At 37.7% G+C, this 26,160-nt stretch overlaps 1 protein-coding gene across 1 annotated transcript in view; it reads right to left on the bottom strand.

Annotated features, from left to right (window-relative positions):
* The window catches only part of LOC125408213 (transmembrane protease serine 11A), a 41,582-nt gene that overhangs the window by 11,296 nt on the left and 4,126 nt on the right, over nt 1-26,160 (bottom strand). The window contains exons 2-5 of the mRNA XM_085691705.2: nt 17,334-17,455; nt 15,697-15,815; nt 3,752-3,819; nt 1,204-1,361 (exon numbers count right to left, since the gene is read on the bottom strand). Of these exons, the coding sequence (XP_085547831.2) occupies nt 1,204-1,361; nt 3,752-3,819; nt 15,697-15,815; nt 17,334-17,455 (467 nt within the window). The remainder of the gene's footprint in view (nt 1-1,203; nt 1,362-3,751; nt 3,820-15,696; nt 15,816-17,333; nt 17,456-26,160) is intronic.

The following is a 26,160-nucleotide window of genomic DNA, read 5'->3' as shown; positions in this document are numbered from 1 at the left end:
CACAACGAAGGACAATGGATTGTACATTTGACAGGTTCTTTCCTCCCAGCTGGGAGGGGTCCATAGCTTTATGTCTTAGTAACTGACTTCAGGTCCTGTGAGCAAGCGTCTATTGATCCATTACTTTGGGTTCTCATTTCCTAATGATATTTCCTCTTAAAGAGTCAGCTTGACCCTCAAAAGGGCAGGGCACCCTGTTTTATTTCTAATACAAATCTTTTGTTCGTTCTTGCTCGCTTAAATCTGGTTCTGGTGGAGTTTATGGGATAACTCTGTACCTGTCTGCTGGAAGCAGATGTTGTGTTAGCACACTGTGTGCAGGATAAGCAGATTCCTGGCTTCCTGCACTCCTCAGAGCCTCAAATATGCTACTAGACGGATGAATTTCAAAGAGACAATGTTTATAAAGTTATTTCACTTTTGTTTAAACACAGAACTTCTTTTTTGTAATGCTCATCAACAAATTAGATATCTAGATTTGAATCTTTGCTCCTCTAAATTATTATATTTCTTAATATTTTATAACCATGTAATAGAGTTTCCATATTTTATTAGTGAATACAAATTAAAGTAGATATTGCATATAAGGTATAGAGATGGATTTTGATGAAGATAGACCCTCGTCAATTCAGAGAGTTGATGGTGTAATGAGTTAAAGGTGAAAAGAAAAGAGAAAAATAGAGTAATATATAAATGGTTACAGTGACTTCTAATTCCCACTAAATTTTAAGGTATTACTCTTTATAAGATGGTTCTAGTGGCTATAAAGGCAGTTTTTTTTCTCCTAAATACTCATAGGAATAAAAATAATAAAAACTTCATAACATCATCAAATACTGAAACTAACTATATTTTTAAAGGATACAGACTCATCTGTATTTTTATAAGGTCCCAAACAGAAATCACTTATTGCTTAACCATTTCACTTGCTTAATCATGGGGGCAGTGACTGACTTGGATTAACCTTGCTTGTGGTAAAGATGTCTTTATTGAGAGATGAGTCCCAATCAATTACTTTCAGGAAAACTACTTGATGACTAATGCCTGACATTCTTTCATCAGAGAATAATAAAAACTTGAAATGTCTCATCTTTAGGTTGAATGTTTTCCCGTATGATGTCTTAGTATTGTTTGCAGTGGGATTGAGGCGTGAGTTTTTGGCTGTACAGAGCATTTATATGACATGGGAGTCAACCTATTTACCATTTACTTGAACTAATGACACGTCAGCAGGCAAGGCTCTTGTGTTCCTCTTCTTCTGATTTAAGATGCTGTTGTTCTTTTCTCCCACAGTTCTTTGCCCAGTAGAGGGGGACTGGAGTGTCATAACAATGTCTGCTTCTGCATCATCTTCTTCCGGACTAGGAAACACAAGAGCAAGGTTCACATTCAAAGGGCACACCTGGTACTGTCTCACTGCCTTTCCTTTCTAGTCCTGATCGATGCTTCAGTTGCTGAGGTGTCAAGGACCAGGTAATCTACTCACAAAACACACTCTTCTACATGCTACTTTCTGACTTAAATGCATTTCTCATGTTCCCTCTTCTAACTTTTTTTAGAAAAACATTTTGTTTTAATTGAACCCCCCCTCCATTAACTTGAAGACATGTTACTATATTGGAATAAGACTCAGACACCAAAGTCAAAAGGTCATCAGAAACATAATTTAAAAAAGGTTTTAGTATTCTCAGGCTTTTGTGATCAGCCTAGTTCTCATCCCTTAGAACTACAGTTGGTCAAAGGGCAGGGAATAAGTGGCCGACTGTGAGGTACCTGTTCCTAGATGGGAAACATCCCTTATCCCCAAAGCTCTGGGAACATCATGGAAGGGGGAATGGAAGATTGTAAGAGGCAGGGAACCAGGGATCAGTTACAAAGCTCTGTCTTCAGGCCATGGCAGATGTATACTCAGGAACTCTCATCAAGAACGACTGACTGCCTAAGTCCTGTACAAAACTGCACCAGGCAAAACTTCAGTATTGGTGGGGGAAGGGCTCATAAGACCCAAGTTATAGTTGAGGAGCTACGGTCAACCAACAGCTGCTGAGGGAGGAAGAGTCAGATTTCTTCAGGGATGAGTTTTTGTAGGTGGCCTATGTGCCAGAAGTCATGCTCCTATGTGCATGTGGGCAATGGTGACTGAACTCAATAGGATGCACACACACTCTTGTGTGTGTATATTATATCCATATACAAACAGATAACGACAACAGAAAAAGAAGACTCGAACTTGGAAGGGAAGTGTTGGGGGCACACAGGAGGAATTGTATGGTGGGGAGGATAAGACTGATGTGATCAAAATGCACTATACTTGTAATAACTTCTTAAAAATGAAATAAAAACATAAAAACCTACTTGACTCTTTGACTAAAAGATAAAATAAGAAAATTGCATAAATTCTGAGACACAATAGGTCTCACATTCTACTATTGCTCTACATTAGAGAAGTATAAGTAATTAGAATTTTATGCTAAATTGGCAAAGGGGACCCGAATATTTTTCCATTTTAAATAAAAGAAAATAAAACAGTTTGCTGAACAGATTTCCACAAAAATATCACAATCAGTACTGGCTATTCATCCTGAGAAGCTTCTCAGAATATGGTGATGTTACTAAATGCTATAAAAATTGGGATGTGAAGAGAGAGGGTATAAAATGTAGGAAGTTCCAGCATTTAAATGCTTTTTGTCTCCTAAATTATCCATCCATATGATAATAAGATCACAGAGGGGCTGGAGGGATGACACAGTGGTTAAGAGCACTTGCTTCTCTTGCAGAGAGCCTGAGTTCAACTTCCAGCACCCGTATGGTGGCTCACAACCATTCATTATTCTCTCCTGTTCTCCAAGGCACGGGACAGGATTGGTGAACATGTACATAGACAGTCAGAAACACTAATTACTATAAAATAAAAATAAATCTTTAAAAACTCCTTGTGGAAGTCATGAGTTAATAGAAGTAAAGAAAGTGTTCAATCATACATTAGTCTGTTGCTAAGAAAAGTGATCACCACCCATTTCTTCAAATAAATTCAACTAAATATTTTAGTTGTTTTTATCAAGCTTTTTCATATACATTTATTGTACAAAGTAGTGGGTTTCATAATTACAGTTTTGTTTGAGTTTCTTTTTTCTCTTTGACATGAGTCATACAAACTCCTGGTTTTGTGCCCGTCCTGCTGTGTGATTTTTAAAATAACAAAGTTTAAACCTCTGAGCAGTTTCAGCAACTGATCTGAGTCTTCCCTCCCCATCCAAACAAAAGGGAACATCTATTACGACACAATCATCTTTTGGTTCGGGCATGTTGCCTGTCACTAGGTCTTTGTGACAGGTAAAACTTATGATCCCATTTTGTAGCAAACTTTTCTTTCCTTGATGTTTTTGAAGCGCCATATCTGTCAGAAGTATAGAATTTGATGCATGCAAAGACATGGCCAGGGTTTACCTATGGCTGTGGACTAAGGTGGATTCCAGGCCCCACAGTCAGTGGGGAGAGTTTGAGTGCCAGTTCTATTGGTTGCAAACGTCTCTTGGGGAGCATTCAGTATATCACCATCTTCCTCCCCACACCTCAGCATCTCAATTTTCAGAGTGGATTTAGCCCTGTCCATTGAGAGAAACTATTGCAGCAGCAATATTTATGAAGAGCCCAGTACAGGGTCTAGAGACACACATTATATGGAAGACCCTGTGTTCTTGCCCTTTGTCCCCCCAGATTTGCAACTACACCCTTGCCCAAATATACATACGTTAGTCTGACTACTTGGTTTTTGACATGGTGTTTGTTCAAGGCTGACTCTATAAATATTTCATCTACCTGAAATTACAAAAAAGGAAAAACAGTATGTTAGTAGGATGTTTTATAATGAGACTGTATCCCAGATTAAATGTTAAAGAAATGCAGTTTTTAAATGAATATTTCCAATTGTTTGTTATATTATAAAAGAATCTCATTGCAAAATGCTTGAATTAAAAAGGGAAAAAGAAATTCAGAATGTGCCCCAAACCCAACGACTTTTACATTATAAAGAGATTCTGTAATAGACACACAAGCATCCTGAATGATCCCATCCTGCTTCCACCATTTCTATCTTTCCAGACTATAGTAAGAGTTTTTACTTATGCAGAATTTCCAAAATTAAAAGCAAAATGACTTCTCATTTTGTAGTAAATCCAAGGGTTGTACATTTCATATTAATTCTGTTAAAATCTCACAAATAAAATATAATGTTTAGGGAAACCATACAGAATTTTTCACACTGAATTATGTAATAAAAGTGCAAAAACATATTCCCATTCATTTACAGTATGTTTAGTAGGTAGTAGCTTGCTATATAGATCTTTGATTGTGAAGTATGGGAGGTATTGGAGTAATATTATGGAGAAACAGATGTTTGAATCTACTGTGGACTCTAAGGCTACCCAGAAAGGAAGAGAGTAAGATAATGTTGAAACATCAAGTAGCAGCCGTTGCACTCATCTTATCCTATAAGGAAGAAGAAGAACAGTATTTTTGACAGATATATATGTAGGTCCAAGCCTGCTACACCGTGATGTTGTGTGACCCATCACAGGTGTGTTTGACTTTTTGTTCCTTCTAACAACCTCTTGGTGGTGGCAGTGTCATCTGAATATCTGCACTGGAGCTGGGGTTGCAAAGGAACCAGATGCAGCAAATAAAGAAAGACAAGGTCCTAAATACTAAAGCCAAGGGCCAGAGATGAAGCTCTTATTTTTAAAAGAACAAGACATAAAAGTGAAGGAAATATGTTTTAGGAATGGTGGATTAAGTTATGACTTCTTCTTACTACTACTAGTAATTCACAGATGCATCACTGGGAGCCAGGATTTTCATTACTTACATTAACCTTTACAATTGCTTCATGAAATAGGAGTAATTTGATTCCTGTCTCACCAGAAAAGAAAACTGGCTTTGAGGCAATGTCTAGTTCTGTGATTCCATGCAAATGAGAACATGCTGAGACTTAAGGCTTTCACATGTAGGAGCCATGGTCGGTTTCCACTCAGTTATGGAGCGTTTCTTCTTTAATATTCTGTATCCTATAGTTCAGTTTTTTTCCTAAAGCACAGTGATCAGTCTGCAAATATAGTTGGTTGATATGAATGCAATGTAGTATAATGCTTGGGGTAGACTTAAACACAAGCTCAAAGACAGTATTTAAAGAGTAAATTGTTGGCATCTATCAGAGTTAGGTGTCTACTGCTGTGCTGGAACACCATGCCGAAAAGCAACTTAAGAGAGAAAAGGGTTTATTTTGCCTCCACTTCCAGGTAACAATTACTGAGGAAAGTCAGGGCAAAAACTCAAACATGGCAGGTTTCTGGAGTCAGAGCAGACCCAGAGGCCATGGAGGAGTGCTTCTAACTGGCTTGTTCCATATCTCTTACTCAGGTTGTTTCTTAGAGAATCCACCACCACCAGCCAAGGAAGGACAGCACCTCCCAGAATGGACTGGCCCCTCACACATCAATCACTAAATAAGAAAATGCTCTGCAGGCTTGCCTACAGCAGTCTTTGGGCATCATTTTCTCAGCTAAAGTTCCCACCTCTCAGATGACTCTAGTTTGTGTCAAATTGACACAAAAACTTCTCAGAACAGCACCCAAAACACGTCCTCACTGGACTTCTATAGGAGAAGCTTAAATTTGGCAGTTTGAAAGAAACTTTTTTGCAAGACTTCCCCCAAAGTTGCATTGCTGTAATAATCTCTGCCATTCAGTCTATACTTCTACTCAACACGTGGGAGGGAAGACCTCCCCCCCAAAGACATATCCAAATGAAGGAGGAGAAAATTAATAAACTTTGAAAGGAAAAGTGCCCATTGTGATTGGGCACTAAAAATGTATGGCTTGTAATAATAGTCCGAATAAGTTCTACCCACAATTGAGTTTTGTGTAACTTAATAAAAACACTGGATTAAGGTTTCAACCACTGACCTGTGGAGAACAATTAAACTTGACACCATTTCCATGGTGGAATGTAAACCCTCTGTGAAGATGGGAACCAAGGAAGCAGCAAGAGGAAAAGTGACATAAGTCACTTACATGCTTATAACAAAGAAAGATTCTTCTCTGATTCCAGGACCTTGTCTCTAGACAACCCCACTAATTAGATGTGGGCCAAGAGCCAAGGATGTTTCTGTGCCATGTGCTTAGACAGCACACTGATGAAGGAGACACAGAAACTGGTCAAAAGAGAGCTCATGTAATGACTTACATGCTGGCAAGAGGGGTGAGGAATCCAGCAAAAACATAAACATTAACTGTATTACTGAAAGGGGTTTAATAGAACCAAGCCCTGCAGCTGACCCAAAGTTATGCTTGTGTGGGAGATGAGGGCTTGTTTCATCATACACACTTTCCCTGTTGGTGCTGACATTCCAAGTTCTAGGACACTTCTTTCTCCAGTGTAGAGTTGGCTAAAAATTTATTGTCATTAACACAATCTAATAGAGTCAATGACTTTAAACTCCTACCTGTCATCCTACCTTAAGGGCATCTGTAGCTTTGTCATTAGGAATCGAGTGTCCTAACAGTGAACAAAAGACCTTTTTTAGGGTAGTACTTAGTTTTTGCTTGATGACTCTGGAAGGCTTCAAATTGCACCGAGATTAAATCCTAAGAGGGCAACCGAAGGTTAGCTGGGTGTTTAATGAAAAAGTTGGGGAGAGGCTGACAACTCAAACAGATACACCCAGCCGTTGATCTCATTCCCAATCATTCCTGAAGTAGCTGTTTGCACATGTCAAAGTTTTTTTTTTTTTCTGTTAAAGCCAATTGACTTCTCCTTTCAAAGCCGTCCATGTTTTCACATGAGGGTATTTCTAGGCTGACATTGCAAAACTCAGATAGCTTTTCCTCTGAAGATTTAAGACAAGCTTGTATTTCCAGTTAACCTTAGTTGACCTCCTGAGAACTAAAAGAACCAAAAAAAAAAAAAACCCCACACCTTATTTTATTCTAATTATAATAATGGTACTATTGAAAGCATGATGTTTTAAAAGCACAGTTTTTAAAATACTTGTTCATGTTAGTTGTACGGGTATGTCCGTGTGCCTGGGCATACATATCAACACTGCAGGAGTGGAGTGCCTGCAGAGGCCAGAGAGGGTGTCAGATACCCCACAGATGGAATCTTAGACAGCTGTGAGCCATCGGCTGTGGGTGCTGGGAACTGAACCCACACCCTCTGGAAGAGCAGTTAAATGTTCTTGACCTCTCAGCCATCTCTCCAAAAATCTTTATATAAGATTTAAAAAACCTTTAGTTTTATAAAGCTTACTTGAAGTTTCTGTTGCTACAGGGATGACATCAGTAAAAACAGGGAATGGAGAGCAATTGGAAACTTTATGCACATCAACAGACATTCAAGGACCTCCCAGCCTGCTGCCAGGCTTTCTGTTCAGCCCTCCACGCACAAGTACCTTGCAGTCCTGACCTCCATTATCCTGAGTACTTGACCTTTGACCTAGTGAGTCCTTCTACTTTCTGGTAGTCTTGCTTCTCTGAATCAGCTACTCTTGGGGGCATCTCTCTCAGGGAATTAATTTGGGGGTTTAGTTGATTATTATTATATGATTATTATGTTATATGATTAGTTTATCCTCAAGCTAATCTTATTTCCTACTGTCTGGGTTTTTCTTAACCAATGTGCAGCTTCTACATGTTTGTAGATCTATTTGAATAAGTGTGTTATTTCTTTTGTAAACTGTAAAGACACACAAGCATGTGAACTATTTGAAGGGCCTTCTTTCTTCTTCTCTTCTTCTCATGGCTTTTCCCAGAGGTTGGTTTCCTTTGGGGAAGTCGCTCCATCATGAGTCTACACATGGTAAATGCAGCAGTCATCGTCACTATCGTCTGCTATCTGTGCACTAAGTTCAAACTCCCGTGCGTTTGCACACACACGCTTCTCTCAGCAATCGGAGGTGATTACTATTATTACCCAAATTATTTAAATGTGGAAGTGACTTGCCCTAGCTGACACAGCGGTGAGCCACAGACTCGGATTGGGCCCAGGCTGGCCAGTTTCTCAGCTTGCTACTGCCCTCACGGCACTGACCTAAGGATGAGCACCCAAGTAGGTTTGCACCAGGAGCTCTTCACCACCATGGGCAGCATGCGGTGCCTAAGAGGACCAGAAACTACAAAGGCCTGCCAAAAATAAATGGCACGATCCCGGGAGCTTTTATGGCAATCCCCTTACACTGTTATTATACTGACTGGAAATTCAGGATACCTCACGTGCAAGTGAGTCTGGAGACCAGAGGTCAGTGTTAGGTGGCTTTCTCAATCACTGATCCTCACTGATTCAGCTAGGCTGCCTGGGCAGTGAGATCCAGGGAAACTGTATTCTGCCTCCCTAGTGCTGCTGGGTTACATGCAGAAGCTTCCATGCCTGGTTTACACAGTGAGCACTTTGCTGACTGAGCTATTTCCCACCCCACCCCCATGTGTTTTTTTTTTTTTAACTTAGCTGCAAATCCTTCCTTCAGGGCTGGGTCAAGGATAGCCATCCTGAGTACCAGATAAGTCTAAAGGATCCCCAGCATCACTGGACAGAGATAAGGTCTACTTCTCCTGGCTTTGAACACAGTGCTGGGTCTACTGGAGAAAGGAACTGGGTCCAGTGTCATCTGAGGTCTGGATATGTGGGTGGAGTGACGTGGCTATGTGACTTTCTGATTACCTTAAATCAATAGGCAATGAGATCACTAAATGGGCTGTGCTGTTTCACGATGTTGCCAGTTTCGTTGGTGGCACTGCTCTATTTCAATGCCTCTTTGCAGAATATCTTAAGGAACCCCACATCTATGATTAATCACACATTGCTGGCTTTAGTGTACTAGGTAGCCTAATCCCAACTTGGTTAATATTCCTGAGATGGGAAGTCAAAGAAAATATGTCAAAATTAAAATGTTACAGTTAAACATTATAAAGATAAAGTTCAGTGTGCCTCAAAACTCAGGATCTAAAAATGATCTTTCAAAAGAAGGATGAAATATGCATCTATTTCAAACAGTACTAAAGAAATTTAGCATCAGGAATTTCAACACAAGGGAGAGAAGTTACCATGTAGAAGGCTCCTATCTTCTCCAGGGTGGCTATCTTTTAAATCTCTAAATTTGGTTATGAGAGAGAGGGGAGACAGAAACAGATTTTATTCAGTATCTTTTCTCGTTGTCCAGTGTGTTACTATGTTTCAAAATAATGGATTAATAATCCGAATTAATTACAGACTATCTGGAGGAATGAAGACTGTGCTGTAATTCTACATCTATCCTGTTTAGAGATGCCCGTCTCAGAAACCTTTCCTCAAAAGGCACACTCATGTGCAGCTTCCTTCAACTACAGATTATTCATACTATACATTTATGTAGCACTGTATTCATCAATATTCTCTCGTTGATATAGTTGTTTCTATTTCTGTTTCACTCACCAAATACTGAAGCCAGGAAATGAAGATGAGAACACCTTTACATAATAAATAACTCTAGTATATTGGTTAAGAAAATGATTTATAATATTTTTATATAAAAAAACTAAATGAAAGAATTCAATAGGCTTTAACAGTTTTGTCTTCCACTTTAGCTGAGTCTGCCCATACTGGGAGAACAATTTACTAGAAAGAGACCACATTTGAAGTCTAAACCTAGAGGCTTAGTTCTCTCACATGGGAGGATAAAAGTATCCCTCTTACGCTGATAAAGATTAGACATGAAATATACAACACTTATCTTCTTCACTGAAAGAATTCACATGGAACAGGTCTGTAGTCATACACATCAACCCATCCAAGCACACCTACTTTAGCTTCAGAAGGGATACAAATCTGAGTCCTCTGCAAGCATTTGGCTACTTTCCATTCCCGCTTTCTCAGCCTCTGAGCATGAACTATGTCCTTGTTTCTGTTAATTATTAATTATCATTATGATCTCACTATGTAGCTTGTGATTACTGGGTTGCACCACAATGCCTATCTTTGCTCTTTCCTTTTATTTAAATTTTCTTTGACCTTCCAAATTCAATGTCTTATTTCAGCCATAGCTCCAGTCCAAGCAGTGGGCATCTCTCTTGTCTCTCTGAGTTTCTTTAACACTGTTGTTGAGATTAAGTTCATTATCATCATGTTCCAGCTGCTTTTTCTCAGTAGCAATTATTCTGTGATGTACATCACAGCCAAATCCTTCACTCTGTCTTCTAATTAGGATCGTTTCTAGAATAACTTTTAAAAGAATGACTATCTATTTCCAAGTTCTTTGTCGCTATTCTTGATATAAAAATCTCGAAGATAATTTGAGGGTAATTCTGAGCCCTGTTTCTGGTGGCACGTGCTTTTAATTCCAGCACCAGAAAGGCAGAGGCAGAAGGAATCTGAATTCAAGGCCTGTCTGGTCTACAGAGAGAGTTCCAGGACAGCCAAGGTTACACAGAGAAAACCTATCTCAAAACCAAGCACACAAAGAATAAATAAGGGAAAATTTAGAACGTTTTTGACATTGGGGAACAGATTCTCATTACCTGGGTAAGAGGAAACTGAAGAAAACTCCAAGTTTCAATTAGTAAGAGGAAACTGAAGAAAACTCCAAGTTTCAATTGTTGCCATTGGTTGCAATCTCATGTGAGTAGGACAATTGACAGAGAATAACGTGCAAGAAGCCAAAGAGGTTCTGGAAATTTGAGGGATGATCCACAGAACGCAAACTCACATAGGTGATTCTCACACACGACCACTGTCCTGGGGACAGATGCTCACTAAGGACGCAGAATCTGGAAACATAATATCTGCTTTCAAAGGCTCACTGTATCGTTTAACCAATAATCAAAATGCGTGGCCTTGAGCAAATTAGGTTTTCTGTAGTTTCATGTACTCACCTGTAAAACTGAGGCTGTAGTATATTTCCCCCCAAAGGTTGTCATTGAGTATTAAGTGGAATAATATGCATAAAATACTCAAGGTGTTGCTTCATATTATATATTATTACTATTGTTATGGTATGACAACTTTAGAACTTCCATATGTATAATGATCCTATGATTTTAAATGTTTTTGATATTTCTAAAAATATTCGCTAAGTAAAACACTGTCAATATTTCTATTGATCCTCATCAGTCTTGGATAGAAGTTAAGAATGTCATTGATTGTGATACCTAGCACTGTCAATGTTTCTATTGATCTTCACAACACTAGGATGGAAGTCAGGTATATCATTGATTGTGATATCTACAGTGACCCCACTTGTGGGTTTTGTTTTGTTTTTGACTTTACAGTGGTGTGTGAAAGCAGGACATTTGGCAGAATCTATAGTTTGAATGTTTGGTGTAGGAGTTCCTTCTGTTTGTGTGTTGCTTTCATTGGTTAATGAGTAAAGAAACTGCCTTGGCCTAGTTGATAGGGCAGAACTTAGGTAGGCGAGGAGACAGAACTGAATTCTGGGAGGAAGAAGGCAGATCCAGGGAGAGACATCATGGAGCAGCCAGAGACATGCCGAATCTTTCCCAGGAAGCCACTGCCACATGGCGATACATAGATTAATAGAAATGGGTTAAACTAAGATGTAAGAGTTAGCCAATAAGACGGTAGGGCTAATAGGCTTAGCAGTGATTTAATGAATACATTTTTCTGTGTGGTTATTTCAGGTGTAAGCTAGCCAGGTGGCCGGGATGAACAAGCAGCCCCTTCCTCCTACAAATGTTGAATTTTAATTTTTTCTTGTATTGGCAATATGGGTGTGATATGCTCTCACAATAGTCAACAATACTCTTCAATGTGATGTATTTTAGTGATTTTTGCATATGAATATCTAGTAAATGACCTGAACCACCCATCATTATTATAAAATAGGCTTTGTTTGAGATTATTTTGTCCAATTCTAGGTATACACATACACACACACACACACACACACACACACACACACACACACACATATATGCTCTGGCTGTCTTAAGGGTTGTCCAGACTGAGTTATGATGTTTAGTAAATTAAGTGTACTTCATGCCTTTTTGGTTTATAAATATTTCCATTTTATCTTGGGAATGATGGAGATAACTTGATAATAACTTAAAGAATATCTTTCCTGGAGTCAGGATACCAGTTCTCTCTAAGGGATGTGAGGGGACAGCTACTTCTGTCACATCATTTCATGAAACTGGGCTGAGTTCTAGCAATCCTGAGGCATGAACTCAATTTACTTTTACATCTCTATTCCCATCCAAATCAATAAAGTGAAAACTATGAGGCAGAACAAGATCTGCAACTCATCCTTCTTGGTGATCTAATTCCTGTCCAGAGAGTAGGGAGAAGGATCTGGTTTTACTCATTAGGATTTAGCAACTATTAAGAGGAGTGACTCAGCATGGAGCAGGAACGCTTCCAGGAAGTCTTCCAAAGCAAACTTTGTAGTGGAGGAGGATACACCTGCATCACTTAAGTAAGAGTGAGATGGTACAAAGCTTTCTTGTCCGTGGGGAACTTCCTTGAGTTCCCTTACCTTTGATATTCTCCTCTACTTATTGTCCTTTACACACAATTTAATCCTTAATTATATCATGTCCTGCTGTTCGACTCCAGCTGTATTACTCACATCTCCCCAAGAGATTGCAACAGTTTGTGAAGACAGATCCTACTTCCTTTTCTGAAAGATAGATGTGCCATGAAAAGCAGTAAGCTCAATACCCGTATTACATATTTAAAAAAGCTTAGGTTGCCTAGTTGGTTTTTCTGAAAGTGAGTTCATTAGACAGTGTCTGAAAACTGGCCCCTCACCTAATGCCACGCTTGAAAATATTCACTATTTTCAATATTATATTCAATAATATTAAAGGAATAATACTAAATATAAAATTGTAAAGTTCGCAGAAGAAAATACAGTACAATGCTTTTATGATTCAAAGCAGTCAAAAGGCTAAGAAAATCAGTTCGATTGCATAGATTTTCATTTCATCAGCAGTACAAATTAAAGAAAAGGGAAATGATGTCTATAACAAATACACACTTTAGTGTCTAAAAATTATATGTAACTCCTAAAAATGTAAGCAACCAACAAAAATAAAAACATAGACCAAAAATATGTCCAGAGAAGTTATTCTTTTTTAATTTCTTTTATTGAGCTATACATTTTTCTCTGTGTCCAGAGAATTTGTAGAAAGAACCCCAAAAGAAACAAGGTATGAATTTATTCATGATTTGCAAAATGTGACTTAAATCATGAATAAGAAAAGAATGCTAATTATGCCTATTAGGTTAGCAAATAATGCCAAGAAAAAAAATATAATCACAAATTATATGAAATAGACTAAATATTCCTGTATTCCTGCTAGAGTTTAAATATCTTCAACAGGGTCATGTTTTGAAAGCTTTCTACCTAGCTGAAAGCACTATTTGGGAGGATGTGGACCTTTTAGCAAGTGAGATCTAGCTAGCCAAAGTAGGCCACTAGTCACAGACAATTAAAAGCTATAAGAAGCCCCAGTTTATATGGGAACTCCTTTTTTCCTTTCTGGTGTACTGTGCTATGGCAACTATCCGCCCATCACTTGTGTGCAGTGGGGTGTTATTTGAAGAGGCTGTGGAACCTTTAGGGAATGGGGTCTGACTGGGGCAAATAGGCTCTTTGAAGGTTGTTCCCAGTCCCTGGCTATACTGTGTTCTAGCTTCTCGCCTACTGTGATGTGGAAACGTGACCTGTGTCACACATTACCCCAGCTCTGATGTTCGGTAAGGTGCATGGTGCCAATCAACTATGGACATATATATTTTATGAGGAGAAGGACATTATATGTAGCAGGCCACATGGCGCCATAGCTAAGCTGGTTAATATAAATATACCATAAATATATAGTGACAACCACAAGAGGCTCTGAATATGCCTCTGAGAATTATTTAACTCAATTATTATTTAACTCAATTTCTGTCTCTGATGTATTTTTATGCCTAGAAACTCACACATAACTGGTTCTTGAAAATGTACTTTCAAACTCAGTTTCTGTTACACTCATATGTCCAAATTTTGTTATTTTTTTAAATTTAATATTTTTAATAGTTTTACTGTATTTATTTATTTTTTTAATTTTATTGAGCTCTACATTTTTCTCTGCTCCCCCACCTCTCTTCTTCCCTTCAATCCTTTCCCTAAATTTATTATTTTTAAATAATGAAAGATAATAAAATGAGATAGAGTAAAAACTAATCACCAGAATTGGACAAAGCAAATAAACAGAAGGAAAAGAAACAAAGAGAAGGCACCAGAATCAGAGATTCATTCATTTGCACACTCAGAAATCCCATAAAAACTCTAACCTGGAAGCCATATTATAAACATAGAGGACATGGTTCAGACCCATGCCGGCCTTCTGCATGATGCTCAGTCTCAGTGAGTTTATATGTTGTTCATTTATTTTCAGATATGTTGCAATCCTATCTATTTAAGTCAGTAAAGGTGGAGTTTATTAGTTATTATGTATTTAAACAGTAACAACAATATTGAATGCAGACTAAGTAAGACAGTTTTAAGTTTCTCAAAAAGTAACAACAGTTTCTATCATTCAAAGAATTTATTTTTTCTAGTATGACATACACACATCAGAAAGTTTTTTGAAGTCACTTGAGGTAAGAAGAATTGGGAGATATTGAGACACACACATGCTTCCGCACACTCATACATTCATACTCGCTCATTCACATTCTGGAATTCCTCAACAATTTATTGCAAAGACCATTGCCCATGATACTCTAGATACAAAAGGATGGGAGAACATACATCAATCTGTGAGCATATGTTATATGTTGGTACACGAGGATATAAGATAGAAAAAGATGTGCAGCATAATGTGAATTGAGAATACACATTAGAAACATGATCTATAACATTACTGCAGTCACGATGCAGCTGAGGATACTGCATTCAGGAATATGGTAGCATGACAAAAAGGACAACAGATTTGAGAAAGGGGATGATTTAAGGAAAAAAATCTTCACTAAAGTATGAAATTCAATCATATTTCAAATATACCTCAACATATATAAAATGTATTAATTTCACATATTTCAAATATAATTATCAATTTCCCTGCAAGTGACTTAACTTCTGTGCTTTCTTCTGATAAATTAATCTGAGCTGTTTTTGAGTGAGAATTCATGGACATTCATAATACAACTTTAACAACATAAACATTTCTCTTTTGTAGAGCCTCCTGGACACCAGCGTTAACAAAACTGTTAGCATTAACTGTAAATATTATATAGTAAATCTGGGCTTCTTGCCATTAGTAACACACTTACAAGGTAAAATTGATATTTTGTTATCTTTTATATCTATTTTAAAAACTGTTGTGTGGTCTTACAAGAAAGAATGTTGTCATTGAATTCAGTGTAGTTAGATTTTCTCTATTAGGAAACTAGAGAAATTAGAGAAACAATTGATCTGACACCTTAGCATACAATCCCTTGTCTTAAAGGAGATATTTGAGTCAGAACTCCCATCTATTAGACAGGCATATTCTCTTACCCCAACTCTGACTTATAGAAATAAGTCTTGAAATATAGAGTAAATAGGTCTGAGCTAGAAGGCTAGAAAGCTACAAGATGATGCTGATGTGTGTGGTTGGAAAATTATAATTTTGGAAATAATTCTTGCAGTAATCTGTGAAAAGATAATTTTATCTGACTTACCAAATCTTCATTCGCCTCCTGTAAGTCCTTCAGCTGATTTGAGCTCTTTCGTTCTGAACTGCTAATGACATGAATATCTGAAATTGTAAAGGTTCCTTGATAATATTCCATTTTCTGGCCTGTGAAGATAATGAAATATAGAAAGTCCATAATCTATACAGGCTTCAAGATATAAAACCTAACTACAAAGGACCTGAAATGAAGTCTTAAATATATCACCAAGCTTCCTTTTAGTTGAGTTTATTAAAATTTTAATAAATTAATAGTTTTATGTTCACAGTAGTTGAATATATGCAGAACACTGTTCTGTCATGCCATCCCATGTATCATTTGTTCATAATTGCAGTTTCTTGAGATTGGCATTGCTTCCATTTTATAAAGGAGGAGAGTAAGACACCATCATGTTTGCTATACAACTAGTAGGTGGTCTTTCTGAAAGTTTCAGTCTTACAGTGTGGCCCTAGAGCTTGGATGTTCATTGTTATGTTTTCATGTGCTTTGTTGTTGAAGTGTGCACCATCCATGAACTCAGGTAAGTAAATGAGCATTCTTGTATACTTTCCCTTGTGGTGAAAGATCCAAGTACAGTGAAGGAAATTACAAGAAAAAAAGCTATCAGAGGTCGCAAGTGAAAACAGTCTGTAACAGAGCTCACTGTCTGCTCAACAGGAATGAAAACAAAGAGATGAGAGTCTGTTGTCAAACAGTCCTTCACAGTTAAAGATGCTTCTGTACAATCAAATGAACTGACTTGTGGATGGGTCTTTGTCATTGGTAGAAACTACTACTGAGTTTTTCAGTATGAGACTTGGAATACGGTAGAAAGTCATTTTTTTTCTCCTAAGAGTGTTGGCCTCACCAAGTCTTTAAAGATGACTTTAGATAACTTTAACATTTATCTTTACCAAAGTCAAGTAAAGTAAAGTAGAGACTTTACTTGACTTTACCATTCAAGTAAGCAGCTTGAGCTACTCATTTTTATCACACATCATCATCATCTGAGTGTTTATTGTGGAGATTTGTCAAAAATGTAAATGGTTTATATTTAGCAAAGAAAGATGAAATGGAGAGGGAAACTAAAAATGTATTATTTGCATTAATATAAACATATTAAGCAATAAACACAAAATTATTAAATACAGTTTGGGGAAGAGTAATTTTTAAGAGAAAGTAATAACATTGAGTCATAGTTTATCTGTGATCTTAAAATTCACTATTTTCTTTCTTTTCATAGTGTTTTTTTTTCCATAGAAATTCTACTGGATAGAACAATGGTCAAAAGCAAAAGAACCAATTTTGGTAGCACATTTATCACAGTCTTGATGTGCAGTGAGTGGTAAGATTTGCTTGGTCTGTCTGTCAGTAGCCCATGGAAAATGACTATTTCGGGTATTATATGTAAATTCTAAATAATATTGTACCTCAGCAAGTGAGAATCTTCTATACTTTGTTGAATGCTGTATCATACACATCCAAAAAAGTATTTACATAATTATTTGTTAACAAAATGACAGACTAAGCTTTAAAATAATCTAAGTGGGGACAGCCCCAGGTGCAAATATGAATCCCATTTACAGACTTGCAAATCATTCTGCCCTGTGTGGGGAAGTGAAATTGCCAATTCTTCCAGTTCTTACCAGAGACTAAGACGTGAGCCAGAAGTCCAATGGTCGCTGCCACCATCATCAAGGCGAGCATCGTGAGAAGGGCAATTACCCATGGCTTCAGATCTCTGCTGTGGGAGCCATATTCTGCCACTCTGCACAAAGGAAGACCATGGTTACTCTCACATGGAAATAGTTAGAGGTTTTCTAGTTGTGCTTCAGTGAATTCACACTGCTGTGTGATTCCTTAACAGAGAGAGGACATCATTTTTAATTTTGGGTTAAGGTCGTATTGGTCCTGTGAGGAGCCATTGAAAGGATTAGACCTAGGAATCACGTTGTTGCCCTGGTTTCTGCTTCTAATGCAGTTTGGTGGTATCAGTGTGATGCCAAACTGCTGTCAGCAGAGATTCCAGTGTCCTACATATGCTTGCAAAACTGACCCACTTCCAATGCTCTTAAATGTCATATAATTCTATCTAAAGTTTCACAAACTTTTTTAAAGATTATTTGTTATTAGGTGCATTGGTGTTTGGCCTGCATGGATAAATGTGTGAGGGTGTCGGATCCCCTGGAACTGGAGTTGCAGACAAATGTGAACTGTCATGGAGGAGCTGGGAATTGAACTAGGATTCTCTGTAAGAGCTGTCAGTTCTCTTAATCCCTAAGCCATCTCCCCATCCCCTAGGTTTCACAAACTAACTTCAGATATACTCTTTAACTCATCTTTTTAAAACTGATATTTTAAACAGGGAAAATTAGAAAAGTGTAAATAAATATATCCATCTTATAACTTTATCAACCATATTTTTTGTCATTCATTCATTTTTATCCCTGCATTAATAGTGTGAATTAAGATATTATGACCTTCCACCCAACCACTGTTATAAACAGGCTCTTTCCAACATCACGTTAGCCCCCAATATTAATGTTGCTCTAATATCTCCTAATGGCCAGTCTACCCTCAAATTACATTTTGTCTTCATAGTATTTATCCTTGTTTTACACAGGCCAGAATACTGTCCTGTTTTATATGTGTCAATGCAGATTTTGTGGTAACTAGGCTTTTAAGTCGCTTTTATTCAAAAACAGTGTGCTTCCTTTGAAGTTTGGATGTCACTGGCTTTTTGAAGAGATCAAACTAACAGTCTTTAGATAGTTCCGCCTTCTGTTCTTGTCCGATGCTTCCTTGTGGTAGCAATCACTTTGCTTTTCTAATTTCCTCGTAATTAGAATTTACATTCTAAATTCTTAATTAAGTGTGGGTTAAATTAATTTGACGCAAATACTTTAGATGTGACAATGTGTGCTTTATGTATTATTAAACTAGGAGTAGAGAAAATTATCACAGTGTTGGATGAAAAGCTGCCTTTCTTCTCGTAACTTTTTACTGATAAATGTGTTCATTGTATTGTGTCAAGCAGTGGCGTGAGTGCTCACTGCACAGCGTCAACTGGAACTCCTCAGAGGACTGCACTAGGTCATCTTTTACTACTAAAACCTGATGAGGAACCTGGTACAGAATAAAATTTCATTAGCCTCTAAGCCACAAGTGGGTTAAACCAAGCTTGCCTATGAACTACAAGAGGTCATCAGGCCCTCTGACTCGAGTGATCCATTCCAACAATTTTCCATGATAATAGGTTTGTTTGCATGTTTTGTTAGTTTATCATTTCATGTTTATATGTTGATAACAATATTTCTTCATGAGCAAAAAATATTCTTCATATTTCCTTCACAGAATATGTTGAAATGTTTTATTCAATGTAAAGTTTTAGTATATCGTGATTATCTATATTGGACTATACAGCAATTTTTATAAGTTAATTTTAAGGCAAAAAGTATAATAATTGAGGCCTAAGTAGTAAATAAAATAACAGATTTCAGATGGGCACGCCAGAGTAGATAGGAAAAGCCCACAAGACCTCAACCCTGCACAAAGAACTATAGGCAACTGAGAAAAGCTAGGAGCAGGAGAGGTGATACTCTTTAGGAAAGGGTCATTAATGCCAAACGATCAGCTATGAAGCAGATATACAAGTAAGGTTACTTGTACTGAGCAGGTGATATTTAGGAATATACATGGATATACATATACACATGTATGTGTGCATGCACTAACAATTAATGAAAGAAGACATTATGAATTTGTAGGAGAGGGAGGAGAGGTATATGGAAGGATTTGAAGGGAGAACATGGGATGGAGTAAAATTGTAATTATACTCCAATCACAAAAATTAAGAAGACACATATAATCCTACAAGCCTGAGAGCCATAAATTCTGTGTACAGAGAATATAGACCATGTGGACAGTGGTTGATTAAAAATAACCCAGATTTGGCTGAAGAAATGCTGTAAGATCTCTGACTGAGGCAATCTAACACACTCAATTATAACAGCAAGCAGATGCTCCACCGGATGAGGTACTGTTCTGCCTTCTAAATGGCTTGATGCTTAATTCAGAATGAAAGAAACCTTAGAGATTTTTTTTGTGTGTAATTTGGCCACATTCTGAAAGAAGACACCTATATTCAAAGATATCAAGTGATTTCTCTCACATAACAGGAGTTGGCGATTTCCCAAACTAAGGTCTTTTGACTTCTAGAACACAAATTCCCAGTGGTCAGACTGTCTTTCAATTAGTTACATTTTGGATTCTTAAATGTGCTTATAGTTTATGTGTTCTCTATGGCTGCCTTGGAAGGGTTGACAGGCCAGCTTCGAGAGACTGCTCTGCCTCAGTTGGGCCCCTTCATGGACTCTTGTTAGTATGCACCCCAAAAAAAGTTACCCAAAGAAAGAAAGGTTTAACTTAAGAATATGTACAAATTTTCAAATCCATCATACAACAGTTCCTCTGAACAAAGAGAATAGAGGAGGGCAACTGTGAAAAATCCCACGACTGCTACTCAGGTATTTACAGATGACATCACAGCACAAACGCGAGCGATTCAGCTTCGCTGTGTGCTGCTAAAGTGCGTATGAGCTGTATCTTCAAATGAGCTAGAGTGAAAACTTTCATTTAAATTGTTATATTTTGGGAGAGCCTGGAGGTGGCTGGGTGGTTTCAAGAGTTTGCTGCTCTTGCAGAGGACCCAAATTCAGTGCCCAGCACCCGTGTCTGGCAGATATGAGTTGCCTGTAACTCCAGCTCCACTGGGATCCAATACCTCTGGCCTCCTCATGCACTTGCACACACATTCACACACCCACACGTAATAAAATAAAATGTTGTATGTTTTAAAGAAGCTTTGGGGACTCTAGTCCCCGTACAACTTTGAGTAGTATAACTGCAAAGTCCTAAGTTAAAGTTACTGCTATTTAATCCTGCATGAATCAAGGCAAAGACTAACTTTTTATGGAGATAAACATGTAATTCATGAAGGCAAAAACACACCATTACCTTTCCCTTCTGCACAGGCTCAATTAGTCATCTGCGTAAGATCACTTCCAATTAGGAAACACTTAGTAAAGTTGTCTGGAATCTAACCTGTCTGTAAATGGGTGCACCATTTTGTTATACATTGTTTGCCTTACCAGATTTGCTTGTGCAGTCAAAACAAACACAGGTGTATTCATTTTCTATCCCCAAGTAACTGATTACCACAAAATTAGCAGCTCAAAGAAATACCCAGTGCTCTATGTGGCATGGCTAATTTCTTTGCTCATGTCATCTCTCTCTCTCTCTCTCTCTCTCTCTCTCTCTCTCTCTCTCTCTCTCTCTCACACACACACACACACACACACACACACACTTAAATACTATGATGTGTTTGGGGAGTTTGTTTTGTTCTCATTTTTTGAGATTTTATTTTAATGATATTTCTCCAATCCTTTTCTTCCCTCTAAACTCTCCCATCAGCCCCTACCCACTCTCCTTTAAATTCCTGTTCTCTTTTTTCACTAATTATTATTACATGCATAGGTATATAAACCTAAACATCAGAAGTTCAATCTGTATAATGCTATATGGATGCTATATGCATGTTTTTGGGGGGTGATCATTTGGCCCTGGACAACCCAGTATTTATAGTCTCTTACGACACAGATCAAGGTTCTGCTTGAGGCTGCTTTCACAGTCTGTGGTTTTTGAGCCATTTCCATGTTCACTAGAATATTATCCAGAACTTGGTTTCTTGAGGTTGAACTAAGGTCAAAATAAAGCCTAACCTTTTCTTAAGTTATCAACGAATTAGACCCCCAAGGATAATATCCCATTTTTAATATCATTTTTCTGAGGACATCATTACATCTTAAAATCCCATTATGGCATCAAGATAGGCATTTGATTAATATTCCTTCTCCTGGAGAAGAAGTATGTACAAGAGAGGGTGGGGATGCTGGCAGTCATCATGGGATTTGGCCACACTACAACTAAAAATATTAAGATTTTAATGAGAATGAATACATGCACCATCATGGGGAAGCATGTGTGAACTAAATTGTAAGACTGGCAGTGGAGAACTGTTCCATGAGAAGGTAATTCTAAGATGGGCATAGAATAAAAAGAATAATAGGGAACATAATGTTTTCAGACAAACAGAAAACTCTCAGAAATTAAAATGAAGAAAGACCTAAAGTTAATCCTCCGTCATGCTGTAATTGGCACTTTGCATTCTTCTGGGGACCAGGAAAGTACAAATGATCCTTATTCCGAACTGCAGAGACCTATAATCTCCATGAAACCCAGTTTGTCACATCCATTAGTCAGTTTTGAGAAGGGTGTGTTCATGGCTGTCAAAGCAATAGGCTACTAATTCAGTAATGTGACTTGGCTTCTAAATCTTAGAGGTTGAATATACACATAGAGTTACAGTGTGCAGTTCCTTAGTATCTTCATATGTGTGAATTCAACCATGACTTAAGCAAAAGGACATGCTGATCCTCATGTCCCTTGGGATCTTCTTTTCCCTGGCAGGTAGACTGTCCAGGTGCTCCACTTTCAACTTTATGTCCTTTATCATCTTGTCTATAGTCCTCAGAGTTTTCATACTCTGGAATTATTTTTCTGCTTTCCCTAAGAAGGTTCATGTTATTGGTATACAAATGCGTCTTAGGGTTATTATTGCTGTGATAAAACACATGACCAAAAGCAAGTTGGAGAGGAAAGGATTTATTTGATTTCCCTTTCATATCACTGTTCATCATTGAAGGAATTCAGGATAGGAACTCAAACAAGACAGCAACCTGGAGGCAGAAACTGATGCAGAAGTCATGGAGGGATGCTGCTTACTGTCTTACTGTCTTGCTAACTGTGGCTTGCTCAGGCTGCTTCCTGTAGAGCTCAAGACAACCAACCCAGGGATGGCACCACCTACAATGGGCTGGGCCCTCCCCCATCAATCACTAATTAAGACAATGCCCCCCAGACTTGCCTATAGTCCAGTCTGATGGAGACATTTTCTCATCTGAGGTTCCCTCCTCTGAGGTTATTCTAACTTGTGTCAAGTTTACATAAAACTAACCAGCACAATATATACATAAGATTGCCACACAACTGTCCATTTATAAATAGGTTGTGTCCCTACAGGGAACATTGTGTGGTGACTTTTATATATGGCTGTCTACTGATTAACCTTTACATAACTTTTACGATCACCATTTAATACAAAAATTATACAAATATGAACTCTCCTTGGAAAGTATTACCACATTTGGCCTATAGTCACTTTTGTCACTAGAATTACTTATACTACTTTTGTGAGTATTTTACTCTGAGGGAGAAACAATTTCCTCGATTCGTGTATCGTGAGTATATCTTGAGTTAGAACCTCATTTATCTTAGAAAAATATATTCCTATTTCTCACTGATGATGCACAATTGTGTGTGTGCATGGCCTACATTGTGATATTTCACTGTGGGTCTACAATGGATAGTTATCAAATCAAGGTTTCTGCACGTCTACTACTAGATGTTTATCATTTTGTGTGCTAAGGATATTCAGAATATTCTTTACTAGCTATTTTGAAATAGTCAATTAATTGTTACCCTTAATTGTTTTAGTAGCTATAGAATATTAGAAGCAATTCCTTCTACTCAATTGTGTAATGATAACCGTTAGGTGTTTTCCCTCAAACGGTCTGCCTTTCGTTTCTATGAGCTGGAACATTTCTTTTGGGAGAGGAAACTGTTCTTTAAGAGACTCATTTTTACTCATCAAGAAAGGCTTCCCAGTGGCACAAATAAATAATTCGTGGGATCTGAGCAGCATGGAAATAAAGGCTTTCCTGAAGTAAGGCCGAGACTGTTTACTGGACAAAAGCTTTTTCAGGCTTTCCAGTGCTTACATCTTCAATTTGAATTTGATTTTTGCCCCATAACCCTTTCTATTGGTCTTAAATGTGTGTTTTTTCCAGAAGTAATTATTCCCATCAGTCCCCTCCTCAGAGAGCCTTTTGTGACAATGACAGTGTGATTTGAGAGACAGGATGCTAAGAGGAGGCATGCAAAGGGAGATGTAATGAACACGTCTTTCTATGCTGCCAAATGATGCCTTAGACTTTAATTCGTGTGTGTGTGTGTGTGTGTGTGTGTGTGTGTGTTTGTGTGTTTGCGTGTTCACTCAGAAGTACAGAAGCCAGAAGAAAAGTTGGGTATTCTCTATTACTATATGTCTTATAACTTTGAGTTCAAACCTTTCACTGAACCATGAGCTAGACAGGTGGCAAGTCTCAGGAATCCTCCTGTCTCTGTTGCAGCCTCCCATGCTGGGTGACACGTGGGCTTGACTCCACCTAGCTTTATTCATTAGTTCTGAGGATTTTTACTCAAGTCCTCATGCTTGTGACTCAAGCGTTCTTGCATTTCCACAGCTCACAGTTTAGTTCCTGATAGCTTATGTAGACACATATCTTCTTTAAAACTACAAGATCATGGGGGCAGTAAATATGTCATGTACAACACTGATACATTTCTTAAGCATGTTCCCAAGTTGGAAGAAGAGTGGAAGATTCTCATGTTCAAATATATTTGATAATGAAAATGAAAACAATTTAGGAAATGTTAATTCTGAACTTTCAGTGATTTCAAATGAAGAGTGTAAAAATAGGAAGCGTGTTCACCAGTTTGCTACATGCCCTGGCCATTGACACACTCACAGTGCATCCCATGTCAGGTCTTAGATACTGGAAACTAACAACTTAGCAAAATGAAAATTTTCCATGCCTACTTTTCATCAGCATCTGTCCTGCTGTTTCTCAGGTCCTCCTTTTTCTTAGAAGGGACAGAAGACATAGTTGTGTATGTGTTCTCACCAGTGTGAAGCTTCATTAACAACAGGCGAAGCCAAGAGACCTATCATCTTGTATTTTTTTTCAAGACAAGAAAGCAAAAACTGTGCAAAATATCACCATGCATTGAGAACAAAGGACATCTGTGGGGAATGACAATGAAGTTCAGTCTGTGTTGAGCTCAGGAAACTGAGAAGGAAATTGGAAATGCAGGAGGTACATCAGATCCTTATCTCTTTGCCCTGATCCCAAGAAACCAAAACAAGCTTTTGAAGGGGCTTAACTGTGTGAATTAGACAATCAGAGGAAGATGTCAGCCAAAAGCTTCCGAGAACACCTTTTCTCTGTCCCCATTGATGGTCTGCACTCAGGAAGTAACATACAGATGTGGCCATTATCAGTCAATTTGTTGTTATTATAACAACACATGAAAGAAATCAAGAATTCCGAAAAAAAAAGAGCATTTTGTTTTGAAGATATTGCAAGGAATTCTGTTACCAGGATCATTTTGGGCTTTTAATCATCTTGGAGTTACCCCAAAGAAGTTTATACAAATAGATATCAGAAAGTACCCAGGACATTTTTAGTGCAAGTTAATCAAGGATAAGAGTACCTTCTACTATGGTTCAAGTGATACAATGAAATCAAGATATTATTCAATATGTACTATTCAATATGTACGATTAATAGGACAATAAAGGATTAAACAAACAGGCTAAACAAAGCTTTCTATACAATGTTTTGTGTTCCACAAGATATAGGTAGTACTTAATGTCCATACATTTATATGTATATATACATATATATATGGACATGTAGTGTATGTGTGTGTTTATGTGTATGCATGTGCATACTTAGTCTTGACACATTTTTCAGTTTCTGCCATTCAATTGTGTAATAAGTATGTTGGATTGGAGGTTAGGATTCAGGCTGGAATCCATGTCGTAGAATGAATTCTATTTATGTAAATGCTTGTGTTGCAGCATCTTACAACACAAATATATTCCAAAAATTACTTGTAAGACGTTAACCAGCCATAGTGATATATTCTACTCTTCATTTTTCAAGTTTTTATTTATCTATTAACCTTTTCATCCAGTTATATATCTTCTTCTCTTCCACTTGAAATTGTTTTCCTCAACCTTTTCTTGAGACTTTATTATGTTTTAAACACTTAGTTTGAGGGAGTAAGGATATATGTGACATGGGCTCTAAGTTCAGAGAAACCATGTTACAATGCTTTCTGTCTCATTCTGCTGCCCAGGCTGACCTTGAACATACATGTTCCTCCTGCCTCAGTTCTCTGGATGCTGATATCATAGTCATGGCATAGTGGCATGGGATATGCCACAACACCCAGCTTCTTGGTACAACCTTTAAGACCTGTGCGATTAAAAATAATGCAGTACGGTAAGCTTTTTTTCTGTAAATACTTCAAATAGCAAAAACAATAAAGTTTCATTTTGTTAGCAAATATGAAAGTTAAACACTTTGAGAGATTCTCTAATTCTCCCTCTGCATGGAACAGCCATCTATAAGCATTTTATATGGAAATACTGACTTGCTGTTTAGGGTAATAAATGCTCGGTTTCAGTGTGGACTGACTTAGGTTTTGAGGTTTCCACAACCT

Source organism: Myodes glareolus, chromosome 8 (assembly GCF_982192425.1).
Source record: "Myodes glareolus chromosome 8, mMyoGla1.1, whole genome shotgun sequence".
NCBI classification, from domain to species: Eukaryota; Metazoa; Chordata; class Mammalia; order Rodentia; family Cricetidae; genus Myodes; species Myodes glareolus.
This window is presented reverse-complemented; position numbering and strand designations above follow the sequence as displayed.